Below are 15,359 nucleotides of genomic sequence, written 5' to 3' on the forward strand. Positions count from 1 at the left end.
ACAGAAACCATCACAATAGGCTTGCAAATATTGCGCGACAGCCAAACATGCCAAAAGACGACAATTAACCCAACATGCAAAAGGGAACAAAACACTGCAAGAGAGCTCATGAAATAAGCTCTAATGTTTGCGACAACAATGTACAAGACCAAAGAAAGCTCCAAAATTGAGTGTAAGCCAAAATTTTGGAGAGTGTTGCAGCAGCGACAACAATACCATAGTAAGAAAATCTTTAAAATCACCTTGGAATTGAAAAGCGATACTCCCAAAATCATTTTTTTGTAATAATATTACAACCTATTTGAAATTGTGGCCTTTACAATTGATATCGTTGCAACAAATACTTTAAAATGAACCCCTAAATGAAAAATGATGCTTCCATAATGACCTTTTTTATGTTAAAATTACAACTTGTTTGAATCCAATAACCCTCTTCAATAATAGTGATGGTCATCAATAACCCTCTTCTTTGAATCTTTGTGATGCACTCACCATTAAGATTTGCAATCCTTCTATGCCAATTACTTCAGCCATTTCTAAAGGATGAACCTTGCTCATGTGATGTCTAATCATAATCATGATAATGCAATCAAGCTATGTATTGTATTCAAAAATATTGGATGCTAAAGGACGATGTATCGTACTATATTTAGTCTATTTTCCGGAAGTAAAAATACATTAGAACGCATGTACCTATCTCACTATATTTTTATGTATTATTATGCAATGCAAGCTTGGTAAGTTTTCAATTGAGAGCCAAACAACAAAATGATATTTTAAATCAGAAACTATTTCAAGCCATCCCTTTTATTTTGAGGGTTTGGATCCGTTGCATCTTTCCTATTTCATTATTCCTTACTTTCCCCCTTTCTTATGAAGAGTTGAATGCTTGCTTTCCTTTTTCCACTATTGCATTGCTTCAGTGTATATGTGTAACAAATCAAACTGTGGTTTTGGCTTTTCACTCTAAATTCTTTGCTAGCAACTAGTCGATACAAATAGAATCGCACGAGGCAAGCACTAGGCTGTTATACAGCTCTCCTTGTTTAAGCTTTGGCGAGTTGGGAAGAAGAAATCATCTATGCCATTGGCATAGATGGTTCCCATTTTCTCAGAAAACCTATCATGTATTTATTGGGCCTCAGCTCCAATGGCAAAAGCATGAGGGATAAAGGTTAAATTGATGAATTTGATCAATATAAAGTTCACTAAGGATAATTAAAATGATGATAGGGGCAGCGAACAGAACAAATGACCAATCATTAACTTCATGGAGGACAAATGATGAGAGCAGTTCAATAAACATTGATGGTAATATTGTGGACCAATGGCAGCGCCAAGGAATATGGACTTCTAAGGTTTCCATAGAGATTCTAGCTTGCAGATGATCAGCAAACAACAATGGAGCATATATTTTAATCACTACTGGGAAGAAAGGGGCAATTTGTTTGGATATACAACATTTCCAATTGCGGGACACAAGTTAGAATTTTCACAACAGCAGTATCACAAGTTAGAATTTTCCCGCCAGGGGCCTGGGAGAGGGGAAAATAGTTGAATAAGGCTGTCTTAGAGTTATGGGGGGATCAAAAACAATTCAACTATGAAGAAATGACAGCAATATGGACGATGGTTAAAAGCAAAGCAGGGGAAAGAAGGTGAGGGAGCCTTTGTGGTTTTCTCCCTCTGGCCCCAACGACACGCACCGCCGAAGGAAAAACTTCAAAGCCACCATTGACTCTGAGTGGTTTGTTCAAGACCCTGGCATTGTGGAGATGAGGGAACAGATTAAACTTTGGCTCAAAACAACCATGGAAAGGAAGCTGACAAACTTCCAGAGGGCCATCAGTTTATTCAGCTATAGGTTTAATAAATCATCGGTGAATTCCATTGTAAAATATGGGAAGGAACTCGCGAAGTATGACTACGGATTCCCCTGATTCATCTGTGTGAAGTTTCAACCACCAGCCATCAACAAATAAGTTGCTATGAATATTAAGAGATAAGATGTCTTTGTTCCTTTTAATCATCTCACATCCAATAAGACTGCTAAATATCAAAAATATCAACTCTGGTATTTAATAAAGAAAAAATATACGAGAGCATTTTATTCTTAAATTGAAGTAAAAAAATCAGGCCTTGAAGATAAGATATTTTATTACAAAACAAGGAATGATAAGAACCGGTTTATCTCGGTGGGAACAGATCTTACATGTAGAACCTCATAAAAAGGGCCAATCAAAGCTTTTTAGGCCGAGAAGAAATTTTTGTAAATCTGATCCACTCTGCTCCTGTACATGAATGAAAGTACTCTTTATTCACCAAAAAAATTACATAATATGATGCAAAACTGACACTCTCATAAGTATTTGACCTCATATCACGAGACTAGATTATTGCGCATCAGTTGTGACTCGAAAAACAAGATCTAAAAAAACTTCTATTATATCATGATAACACCTCATTTCTCTTTGTTACTAGCAAAAGTACCACATTCACCATTAGCAAAGGAATATAGCTTCCCAAAGTGCAAGAGAGCAATGACCACTGTAATAGCCATAAGAGAGCAAAATGAAGGTGTTGAATCATGAAGGGATTATGAGACAAAACAGTTCATTTCAAAGAGCCACATCTCGTATTATATTTACCCTAAATCTATAAACCTCTCATACACAGAATTGGTTGCCTGCCAATAAAAATGATTTAGTAAAGAATGCTAAAAGTGATATTATCATTCCACATAAAACCAGAAGAAGTATCTCATAAGCACACGTTACCCCACATCTCCATGACAGCATGCCGAATAACTAAGGGATGCCTACCGAAGCCTGATTCGTACTGTGCCCAGATTTACATAGGAATAAATACAAATTATCCGGAATCGATCATGAATGTTTACTCTGTGCTCTTAACTTGAATGGCCCCCATTTCATATTTACTTGTTGAAATTCATGTTCAGAGAAAGTGATTCCTTTGCTCCATTCTCCAGCTTGGTCATTCTTCTTTCCTCTTCCGAGGGAAACCATTATGCTATTAATTTTCCATGCCCAATGTAAATTTTACCTTCTTAAGAGGTAGTTTATAACTTTATACCCCATGTATTTTTCAAAAGTAGCTTCCAACCCATCAGAATAACGAACTAAATCTTTCAACATAAATATCTTAATATTTTATTAAACTAAGACACTCATTTCCAAACACTCTAAGAACTTTCAACCATCATTAATATTACTTAGACTACTGCTGCCATTGCTAAGGTTCTAATAACCTCGACATATCACAACAGAGAATTTTGCCTAAAGTTCGCCCACTGAATAAAAGATTCTGTTTGAACTCCAGCTCAAAGCAAAAAGGTCTATGCTATTTTATGGTACCCAATTTAAACTCTGGGTACATGCAGAGAATTCTGGCTGTGCCCAAGTGTTGGTATCTGCAAAGAAAGATCAAGTCCTATTAGCTGGCAGCCTATCTTGCAAAGCAGTGCATAAACAAGCTTTAGGACTCCAAAAACTTACTAGACTGCCCAGCGCAACAAGGAAACAATACAGTGACCTGTAGTCCCTCTGCCTTCTTTGTTTCTTACCTGGGGATGCATTCAATACCCTTTTTGGCCTTTTACTATACAAAATCAAAGCAGTGCACTGACTAGACTTGAACCTTTCTTTAAAATATATGGATTTTCAACTTTATATTCTTCTACATTACTTTAAGAAAAGATAAAATAGCCTGAAAAATGCAGTACTGAGAATTCCCTCTGAACCTTTTCTTGCCACAAATGCTGCCAAATATCCATAGACAATTTTAGAAATTCTGTAAGGTGACTCAGGTTCAAAACTCTGCAGTAGCTGGGAGGAGACACCTAAAATCTAGCCATGTCAAAAGTTGGCATCAACCAGATCTTGTGCAATCCCTGGGTGATTTTGACAGCTTAGATGCCCTTGGGTTTGGTTTCTTAGACAGGCTAATCCCCACAAGTCACTGACATGCTAGCAGGATAAAAAAACAAGAATAATTTTTATTTTTCTCCCTTCCCTTTTACTCCATGTTCCACCATGTAATTTAGTACTCACGACAACAAAAAGTGCACACACCATTGTATGTTTAGTTGTCCATTCATGTTGTGAATCTGCAAGGTACTGCTTACAGCACTCACAGGCATGCCAAGCAAAATGATGTTAAAATTAAAATCCTAAATAAACAGATGCGGTTTAGTCAGCTGTCTCCATTGTTGCACGAAGCAAATATTGTCAGGATACCAGTTCAATTGTAATAAAACCACTACATGACCCCACTTCAATAGAACTGATAATACTCTGACCCCAGTCGTGGCCATGGTAGCTTTGAAAAAATTAACTTGGAAAGACTACCCCTCGTGTCAATGGAAATCAACCATTGCATCTTTCACTTGTCTTTGTCAACTACATTAGATTCAAAATTGGAAGAATATCATTTTTCACTTTAAAGTACTACCATCCCTAATCCGATGATATCACATAATCAAACAAAAATTATAAACCATATCGCTCAAATGCTATCTATCCACAGAGGGAAACCAAGCTATGTGGTAGTCACACATCCTCAATAAGTCCTGGACAATAGATTAGTAAAAAATTGGACCTTACATGTCCTGTTGAATTAAAAAATGCAGCACCCTGAAATAACATGAGGAGCAAGACTGCCAATCTGTCAGACTAAGGAAATCAATAACTGAACTGACAACACTGAAATTGTCCTATCTTACGTTTAAGTAACTGAAATCCTCCCCTTTACCAAAACAACAAAACAGGCATATCTTGAACATAATATATTTTGACAAAATTGATACTATAAAGCCTATCAGTATAAACATATAGGTAGATGACATCATGAGTATCCTTCTGATGGTTGTCAGATTACCAGTGTGGTTAGAAAACATATTTAGTAATCTCAATTTTTTTCAAAAAATGTCACAAGGCTCAACTCTTAGCAGCAAAAATTATGTTCATTAGCTGTCAAAAATCACGTTTCAAAAAGTGTTAGAAAAGATTTCGTAATGTAAACATCTTAAATGTTGGGCAGAGACCCAGGCAATAATGAAGGCATTTAAATTCTAAATTGTAAAATGCATGGCATTTAATTTTGAATGGAATTACAGAAGTAGTTATAAGTGATAACATAACAGGAATTCTCAACTAAAGCAGAAATGTTAATGAAGAGATTCAGACAAGCTGCAGAGGCACAAAAGCATGAAATAAACCGAGTAATGCAGAGGAGATTCTGTAGCACATAAACAATAAATTTCATAAAAGCGTTTGGAGGAAACCCTCGGAAATCAAAATATGGGATGGCAAAATCTTGGTTAAGATAAATATGAAGCCTAGAACCCTTTTCCCCTGGAAAATGCAACAATGGGTATTTTCTGATACATATGTGCACTTACCCTCAAACAAATGGGAAAGTTTATATCCACTGTAAATGACAAATGAAAAGAACTGAAGATGCATTGGCTATATTTAAAGTTACCTCCCGAATCAATCGTAATATGGATTCAAAAGATCAAATTTTGCCCATTTTTAGGACAAATCAAATAAAGGGTGAATGGCATAACATATTGCAAATTTTTACAAAGCTAAGAACAGAATACCTAAGCCTGGTTGACCCATGAATCTCACCAGCTCATTATCAAACTACCCAAGATACAAACGGTACTCGATAACAAGATATGATAATAACATGAAAGGTAAAGGAAAAATATGAGGATTATTGTGAAAAAGGAAAATTGATTTCACTGCTATGAAACAAAACACTCTGAAATTTTTCCAAAGCTGTAATTCGGATTGATGTCTATCAGATTTAAAGCAGGAGATATCCATCATTGTTTTTATACTAATTTTGGTAACAGTCCTAAACCTTTCTGTTGAATATTTCCGATGTCCAGCGGCTGGAGTGAAACTTGAATTCTTTTGTATTATATCCTGAATAAAGTTATCAACCTTACAGATTTACATGGCATGATAACAGGACAGAAGGAACCATCTTTGGCAGCTGAAAGATGGGGAGAACAGTTGCAAGGAAAAAATAAAAGTAATCTGTGGGAAGGAGTCAAACAAAGTAATGCTTTCTGCAATGTCAAAGCTGACAATCAGTATAGTTTAGCCTGTGCTAAATGTAAATATTAAAAAAAGCACCTGGAGTATAATTTCCTTGAAGCATTTCAGGATTTAACATGTGAAGCAATATGACCACATTTTGCCTGCTTGACACATAGCCCAGAAAATAAATCGTCATCAGCCTCCAATATAACCAAAAGAAATACATAAGAGCAACCTTTTTTCCGATTCTGAGCTCAGGCTCATGTCTCAAAAGCGATGCCACCCAAAACCTATACTTACCTTCTGAGAAAAAAAGGTCGCATATAAGCGCCCGCGGTTCCAGACGGAGAAATAAAATTATGAAGTCCACATTCTTGGTTGTTTTCTCATTTCCATAAAATGTTCATTCAAATACAAGACTGAGAAAACATTAATTTACAATAAAATGCACATTGCACAATGATTTCCATGGCATCGAAACCTGTCCATGCTCCCAAAGAAAGGCAGATAGATAGACTGCACCAGAACAGTAAGCTGTCTCATGCACTAATGCAACAATAATCTCAACTCTAAAGAGTTGTCAAGCTTCTAATCTTGTAACCCCCCTTCAAGGCCTCCTCAGTTGAACCATCCAGAGGGACCACTGCCATCTTCAAAAGGCCAACCGACTCGTCTCCTAGAATTATTATGATCGCTACTAGAGCTTGACGTGTTGTTTTCTTGGGCAGTCTGAGATTCCGAATTTGAGTTAGATGAGCGGAAAGGCCAAAGAAAGGAAAAAGGATTGCGCCTACCCTGGTTATTCTCACCATCAGAAGACCGTCTGGGTCCATTTTCTCTTCTTGACGAGTTATCACTCCTGCTGCCTGTATCTGGACTAATAACTCCATTGCCATGTGTATTCATTGGAGACCCATGTCTTGCAATACCATGCCTTCCACCAGAAAACCTTCCCACAACAAACCCTCTGCCTGGAAGCCTCCATATGGTCAGCCCAACCGCTAACTCATCACCTCCTCCTCCTCCGCCATGGTCTGCCCTTGCTCGAGCCCGATCATATTCTGGATCTTCAGTCGGCATCTCGTGCCGGCACACAGGGCACGAATTATGTTGAGACAACCAGGGCAAAATACAGTCCGAATGATAAATGTGATTACAGGGCATTTCCCTAGCCTGGCAGCCGATCTCAAAGGGGTCCTTACAAACCGCACAGTGCAAATCATTGCCCAGATGCTTCTGAACGATTTCGATCGTGGGCATCGCCTCCACAGCGCTTCTTGAAGCCGGAGGCGGTCCACAGTGCCCGCCATCGTTCTGCGTAAGCTGCTCGATAAGCCGATCGAGGCCAGGGCCCATGAAATAATCAGTCAGATGGGCGGGCAAACGCCTCAACCCTATTCCAGATCCATTGTCAAAATAAACCTCGATACTCCCATTTTCTTCCCCATTTGAATTACTAGCCGGCCCTCGAAGAATAATCATGGGATTGAACGGCATTCTCTCACGCCCATACCTGCTGCTCCTCCTTCGCACATCCATTTCCCTCGAATCCCCACGCCCTTCAATGTGCCCTAACAAAGTAGATATGGTACCCAGAAGGTGATGCGTGGGAGAAAACTGTCTCTCCCTTTCCCTTTCCCTGTCCACAGCACCAGATCTGTCCGGCCCATTGATTTCTTCAAGAAAACCCTCATTACAGGTAGGGCAAACAATCTGCTCTCCTGGAGCCAATCTAACAGAACAACGACACTGGTAACACCAATATGCAGAAGACATCTCCAGGCAATCGAAATTTCTTGAGAATACTTCGAAACTCAGATCAATAAACCTATGTAGACCGTCAAATGCCCCTCTCAAATTCAAGAACCCCAACCCAACGAATCAGCGTTTTACAAAACCCACCCAAGACGCCAGTGGATTCCGTGGGCTTGAAGATTACAATCTGGTTATTCCCTCAATAAAACTCGAATTTTTAATTCTCGCCAGGAAACCAATCTAAAATCAAAACTAGGACTGTGGCCTCCGATTTAGAAGAAGGTCGACGAGCAGCCACAACTGCCGATACTCCTATTCCCGATTGAAAAATTTGTCCTACTAGTCCCCACCTGGTGCTTTCTCATTGAAACCCCAAAATATTTTAGGTGTAAACCTAACCTCGCCCTGGGGTGGGCAAATATCGATAAAAGGGAATGAGTGTGGACACCCATAATGAGCGCACACTGGTTGTCGCTTCATGGAAAGTTGGACATGAATACCTAGGTCCACACAAGCCTATACATCTCCATGTCGGATACAAACGCATGTGTGGGTGCCTCCGACATGGGTAGTGGGTACCTTCTGGGAGACCCAGTCTGGCCACTTAATCCACGATTCTTTTTCCTCGGGACAACCATTTCTGGTGGAGTAATTCGTATATCATGCCGTGTGGACCCTTAGCTGCTTGCAGTATTTTTCCCACTGGGAAATGAAATTCCTGTGGATGATTATTCTACGAAAGCTTGTTAGATTAAATATTCTGATAATATCCATACGCTGGCACAGCGCTGTATATCCCTATCTTTGACTTCAATCTTTTCACGTATTGGGTGATCCCTTCCGAGAAGCCTCGATTGAAACATTGGCTTTAATTAGCCGTCAAGTATTGTCATTATCCCTATCAAGCACTGTCATAATCCTTATCACATTTTCATGGCCTCTGGTAAATTTAAAATTTTGAAAATGGACATCGCTGGATGTTCCAGACCGATTCACAGCAATCAAAATATACCATATGCAATCTACCATTTGGACCGGCAGTCATTCAAAATTTTAAACTGTGCAACCTACCATTGGGATTTTGAGTGATTGATAAGTTATTTAATTTTATGTATATTTTTTTTTTTAAATCCGCTTAGGATTTAAATTTTATTTTAAATATATTTTGACTCTAAAATTTTATTGAAAAGTTGAATGTTTCTAATTATTAATTTATTTCAATGTGGTTATCTTGATAATATGGAATTGAATTTAAAAAATAAATTTATTAATTTATTTTATTTTATGATTTTAATAATAATTAATAAAATATATGTAAATTCATATGTATTTTTATTTAATTTATTTTTAATTTCTTAATATAATATTACCAAACATCATCTATCCCAACTCTAAATATAATAAAAATATTAAGATATAAATCTTTTCCCACTTAAATGAGGTAATGATGCGTAGGTCCCATTACCATGGACCTAACCTAAAGCTAATTATTTAAGGATGAGGGTTGATTTCCAAAGATTAAGATGACCCACCATTAGAGGTTGGCATTTTCCATGAATGCAACATGTCATCATGTCATTGTGCTTTGTTTTTGCATGGTAGTTGATATTTCTTTGTTATGTTCTTTGAGATAAAAGGTGGCTTGCTTTTGATTTCACTGAATTCTCTTTATTTTTGTTTTATTTATTAATTATTATTGGGAAAAATGAGGAGCACTAGGGTTTTTCAATGATTATAGGGCTTGCAAGGTTCTCATCGTTGGGCTTGCAGTGTTGTCATTATTGAGCGTTGGTCTGCCCCTGGTGTTCATGGAGGTTGCTTCTTTCATTGTGTGTTATGCATTGGGCGAGACTATTTGTGGCTTATGTTTAAGGTGCATTGTTTAAAGTCCTAGAGCAAAGGGTTGTTGTATGTCATCCAGTATTTTGTCCACGAGTTCAATGAAGCCCTTTTTCACCAGTTGTGTTCGACATGGGTGCGGTGGTTAGTGAATTGGGATTGTTTTGTTGGGGAGGATCCCAACCTTTTTTTTATGGATTTTGTTTAGTCGATTATGCAAATAGAGTTGGTAGTATTGTTCTTTGCCTCTATCACGGCGTTTCACTCCCACAATAGTTGAGAATGTGTCATGCAGGGTTCGTCCCTTCTGGTTTTTCAAAGGCAAAGCCTTGCTCCAATATCCTCACAGATTTGGCATAAAAACTTGATCATTCTATAGATATGGGGGGGGTTGGGGGGGATGGGGCGGGGGTGCAGGGTTCAGTTCCCCTTTCAAAGATTACCTACTAGGGAGCAAAGACTTGCATAAATTTTGGTGGGTAGTAACGACTAAAAAGTTGCAAATTTACGTTTCTACCCCTACTTATTAAGTCTGCACAATACTTATTAAAGTGTTGAAGAAAACATAAATAATGGTGGACACTAACAACTCCAGTTAAGTGTATTTATTTACATCTTGTTCCTAACCATTTTTTATGTAAATATTTGCTTAAATTATGGTGGGTAGTAATTGATCTAAATATGTTATTTACATGATATGATCTATCTTCAAGGATTTTAATTTTTGGTGGTTTCCTATGATGCTTAACAATGAAAATCTAAAATTATCTAAAAATCATGGCATAAATATTGCAACTACATTAAAAAATTATGGCAGAAAAATATGAGGCAGTTATCCACGTGGAACTGTGTTGTGCAAACATTGTCATAACAATCATTACAAAATAAGACCTTAACTAATCATATTGCATATAAATAATTTTAGACATTAATAAAAAATAATAAAATTCAATCCATAATGTTAAACTATGTATAAGCTGCAAATTTTTTTGGTCAAAAACAAAGTAATACCCAGTGAAATGCGCAATACCATGCATGCTACAGGTATAATAACATAATTTTTTTTTATAAATAAGCATCATTGATTTTCATTAACGAAAAGAGGAGTACATTGTTGATTACATTAGAGAGACAAACATGCCCAAACTCTGGAAAAATCAATGAAAAGAACATTGTCCCAATAAAGCTAACCATGAACATCAGAGAAACACTATGCTGGGAGAAACAACAACAAACCACAAGCATTTCTTGCCAGAACCTAAAATAGAACATGAAGTACATACATTTGCCAACATAGAAGCCCACAATACCTATGCCAAGCTCGAACAAAGAAATGCTTGAGAGCCATAAAAACATATTAGCGGCAAAAAGACCCAAAACCTTGAGCAATGCTGCCAACACCTTACACGCATAACACCAACACTGAGATCAGAAGTAGTTAGAGCGTCCAAACCGACATGCACTCGATATCCTGAGAGAATTGGAGACAAACTTCCAACAGAGATTCCCCCAACAAGAGTGATACTGCCAACACCATGTGTAGTTGCACGAACCAAAACCAAATCCTAAAGTAACCAGAACACCCACTAGACTTGTAATTGCATTAACTAAAAACTGAACCTAAAAGTTGCAACCTTCATTTGTCTGCTTTAGATGAGTCATGATCCAACAAAAAGACAACAGGTGTGTGCCCACTATGAGCACGGAGGTCAGTGAGGTCGTCAAAACCAAAATCTGAAACCAAATATGACTCAACCTTTGCCAGATGAGAGTCTACATTGTTGAGACATAAACATAAATTTCGAACCATACGCTTGAGGTCCTCCAAGGAAGAGAAAACATTATGATTCTCTATCTAATTTTCCCTTAACAAAAGACAGAGGAAGGTGGAAGTTTGATTATTTAGAGCTAGAGAACTAAGAAAATGTAGTCTCCTCTTACGAAAGTGACCCAAATTTAGAAATCACTTAAGACCCACACCAGCCAATTCAAAAACTAAAGTGTATGGACGGTCAGCACTTTCCAAATCCTCCAAGTACAAGATTTCACGACGAACCTCCAACGGGACCGAATCAAAAGCAAAGCAAACTGAGTGATAAGAGAAGGGTCGCAAAGGATGAGACCTCTTGACTCCAACAAAAGGTCTACCACCTCGATAGTTGGGCATATGTTGGCGAGGAGCCATAAAAACCCAAGACATTAGATAGAAGGAATAACCAGAGAAGAAACAACGCCCAATGAAGGAAACTGAAGGACAAGGAGGGAGGCACTAATGACTAGATCTAAAGACAAGAAGGTCATCACCAATGTACCATTCAACAAGACCTCATCCCAAAAGACTGAGAAACTCACTACACATCCAAAGTGACAACCTAATTCTCCACATACAACACTTGACACAAAAAATATCACGAAAATCTCATAGCACCATGCCAAGAGACTGAGACAACAACTCCAAATCGAAGCCCCATAGAATATAAATCGTCGAGTTGACATATAAACACAATGACGAGAGTTGATACAATAATTGAACCAATACAACCAGACAAAAAAACTCAACAGTAGAAAAGGAACAACTATAACAAAGGTGATAAATCCATATCCCAGAAACCCAACTGTCAACCTCCAGAACCAAAGAAAAGGATAATTCACCAAGGCGCAGAGAGAATGGCTCGCCAAGCAAGGATCGCTAATTGTAGATTTTCCTCTAGATTCAACAGCTCATGTAATTTTCTAAAACATAAGACAATAATCTAATCTACTATCAACAACAGAAACCAATAGATCGATGAAAATAATAATCAGCAAGAGGAAGATAATGAATTGCACTTAACATAATATTTCTCTGGGGAAAACAACTGCTTAAAACCCCGACTATCTATATTGCATTAATCATAAGTCCAAGATGAGAATACAATGCTTGTTCTCACTAGAACAATCCTTGCACAAGTATAATCAACTCTCTGCCTCACAAGCCCGCTCTAGCCAACACTTAGCCAATTTTGCTGCCTGCCAAGCCCCTATTTCCTTATGCAATTCCTAAGAGGATCAACCCATATTTAATTGGGAAATCCTTCTTCCAAAACTGTGCAATCCAAACTTAGGTCCATGTTACACCAAACAAATCCCTCTTGCGGACAAGAGCAATCTCCCTAGATCCTTAACGGAAACTAGAAACAAACAAGATAATTGAACTAACTCTTTCCCTAAGTTGAACGTGTTTGAATTATAAGAATTAAAGCTAATGGATGAGCCTCTTGCCTATTTCATGAAATGCTCGATGAAGATACCTTGTTGTGATTTGATGCAGCTCCTCAATGCTTGACAAGACCTGCAAACATTGATCATAAAAGGATCAAAAGCGCATACAATATAATAATCCAAACAAAACTTAACCTAATGATCAAGGAAATTAGGAATTGACTTTGCCTTAATAAACATTATAAACAATTATAAACCATTCATCATTCCAATAAGACAAATCAATGGGAGAAAGTGTTCATTTGTATTGATCAAAGATAAAGAGGAGCCTTACAACCTTCACCTTGATGCCGTGAGGTCCCTCCCAAACACCTTCAATCTCCTCCTTAGATGCCAAGCTTTCCAATCTCAAACTAACAGCATAAGTTTATCTTCTCTGACTTTTGACCTCTATGTCCCTCTACCCTCTAGTCATTTTATAGGCCAACAGGAAGAAGTTCAGATCCAAAAGAGGAGGATGAGACTCCTTAATTGAGGGATTAGGTTTACATGAGTAAAGGGTTCAAGATGCATCATCTGAGGGTTATAGTTCGAATAGTCATCACCTGGAAGCTTTCAGTTGGGAAATATTCGACCAACTATGTTTCTATAATGTACTTTTTATTTTTACTTTCTTGAATTCACCTGCGCAGGTTTATAGTGGCAAATAGCGCAGCTTTGCACTGTTCTCAGAGTTAATTCCAGCAAATGCGTGAGAAAATCTAGAAAAATCAGTGCATGTGGAACTTAACAAGGTGTGACAACTATTTTCCCCAAATTTCTCATCTACTTCAAGATATTTTGGGTTGTTTGACTTCTGAGGGAGCTGATTCAAACATGTTCACGGACAGTAAAAAGGCCTATAAATTGATCAAGTGTCATGGCGACAAATTGACATGTAACAGATTGCCCCCTAAAGTGTGAAGTCTCTACAATAAGTTTAAAAGATTGAAGCGCTTTATCATTCCAAGGATTGGATTAGAGGCAATGGTCGGAAACTTGCAGGGAACATTCAAGGATTACAATGCAAATATGTATCAAAAATCATCTTTGAGGTAGGCATTCCCATACTTAGGGTAAAGCGAACTCAATGAACAAGCATGCAAAAACCCAAATTTTATAGATAGTAGACACAGCATGGGCACAACCATCTGTCATAAATGGGTCTACATAATCATGAATATAAAATCTCCTCTCAACCTGGATTGATGAAACTATATCCAGGGTCTTGATCTTCATCTCTCAATCCACAGTACAAATCTAACCATGCGAGTGAATGTTTCAAAGTCGAACATGGCAGAAACCACTTGATTACCGGTCAATGATGTGAACCGTTAACAAGTGCGAGAGAAACCACCAATAATGGCAATGGTTCTCAAGGTACTTCTGGCACAATCTATGAAGTGTGAATAGATGATCTGAAGTCGAACACTCATAGAATCGTTCGATCGAAGGCCAATGATGAGAACTTGTCATCGAAGTCGAGAAACCTGCCATTAAGGATTGCAGGTCTCAAGGTACCGAAGGTTTCTAGATCAACTTCCTAGATAATGTGCTAAAGTCGATAGGAAGCAACCCGTCGTAGGAAAGCCTACGACACGAAACATAATGTCAAGTTTTAAAAATAGTTTGCAAGGACTGACTCAAGGATGGCCGATGTGATTGAAGGCTAGAATTTACAAAGGGATTTTGAACTGAGGTTGAACTTCTCTTGAACACATAACGACACGACAATTGACTTGGCAGCATTTGACTTAACGATAATACCAAAAACCATGAAGACTTTCAAATGAGGTTCGATTAATTGTAAGACAAATGGATTTCCCAACCCGGACATGAGTGTGATGGAGTGTTGTGTTCAAGAGCGACATGCTACCTTTAGAAATGATAATGTAAAATGGACACCTTTCCCAAATTCCCCCCACCATTATTGGCAAGTACCTCTTTATTTTTTACAAGCTTGAGGAGGATAACATATGCTTGGACTGTAAGCTCATCCTTCGGATGAGTCCATCGAAGTATTTTTAACGAACCCTAAGAAGGAATGGTTCAGTCCCGTTATGCTTAATGGGTCCTATACTGTTTAGTTTTTACGAGTCCAGTAAAGGAGTAACTCGATGTCGTTTTCTTTTAAAGAGTTTGAAAAGGACACAAAAAGGAAACTCATTCAGTTCTTTTACCGTAAAATTTTAACGAGCCCGAAGAAAGTAAAGCTCGACGTTTTTCAGTTTTAGAGAGTCAGAAGAAAAACATAAGTAGACTCCATCAGGTTCTTTTTCGTAAGTTTTAGTCTCTCAGGTCTGAAAAAGGATAAAATAATACAAGAGATAACTCTATTGACCATGTTCGGTCAACGTATACCTTTTTCGTAAAAAGTCCTAACTCAGTTCGTAAAAGGGGTAAACTTATACTGAGTGGATGGTTATTCATTTACTTTTATGAGTTCAAACAATC

The 15,359-nt window shown here is 37.9% G+C and overlaps 1 protein-coding gene across 1 annotated transcript; it reads right to left on the reverse strand.

Moving 5' to 3' along the window:
* Positions 1-6,251: 6,251 nt before the first annotated feature.
* LOC149154101 (E3 ubiquitin-protein ligase RING1-like) lies at positions 6,252-8,567 on the reverse strand. The gene has a single exon (XM_089446166.1). It carries the CDS (start codon positions 7,845-7,847, stop codon positions 6,690-6,692), a length of 1,158 nt encoding a protein of 385 aa, XP_089302292.1. The 5' UTR covers positions 7,848-8,567; the 3' UTR covers positions 6,252-6,689.
* Positions 8,568-15,359: the final 6,792 nt, after the last annotated feature.

Source organism: Pinus tabuliformis, chromosome 9, assembly GCF_031772625.1.
Source record: "Pinus tabuliformis cultivar Carrire ecotype Pingquan chromosome 9, CPIR1, whole genome shotgun sequence".
In the NCBI taxonomy this organism is placed as follows: Eukaryota; Viridiplantae; Streptophyta; class Pinopsida; order Pinales; family Pinaceae; genus Pinus; species Pinus tabuliformis.

Coding starts and splice junctions, on each gene's coding strand:
- LOC149154101 (XM_089446166.1), bottom strand. CDS start 7,847: ATGTCTTCTGCATATTGGTGTTACCAGTGTCGTTGTTCTGTTAGATTG.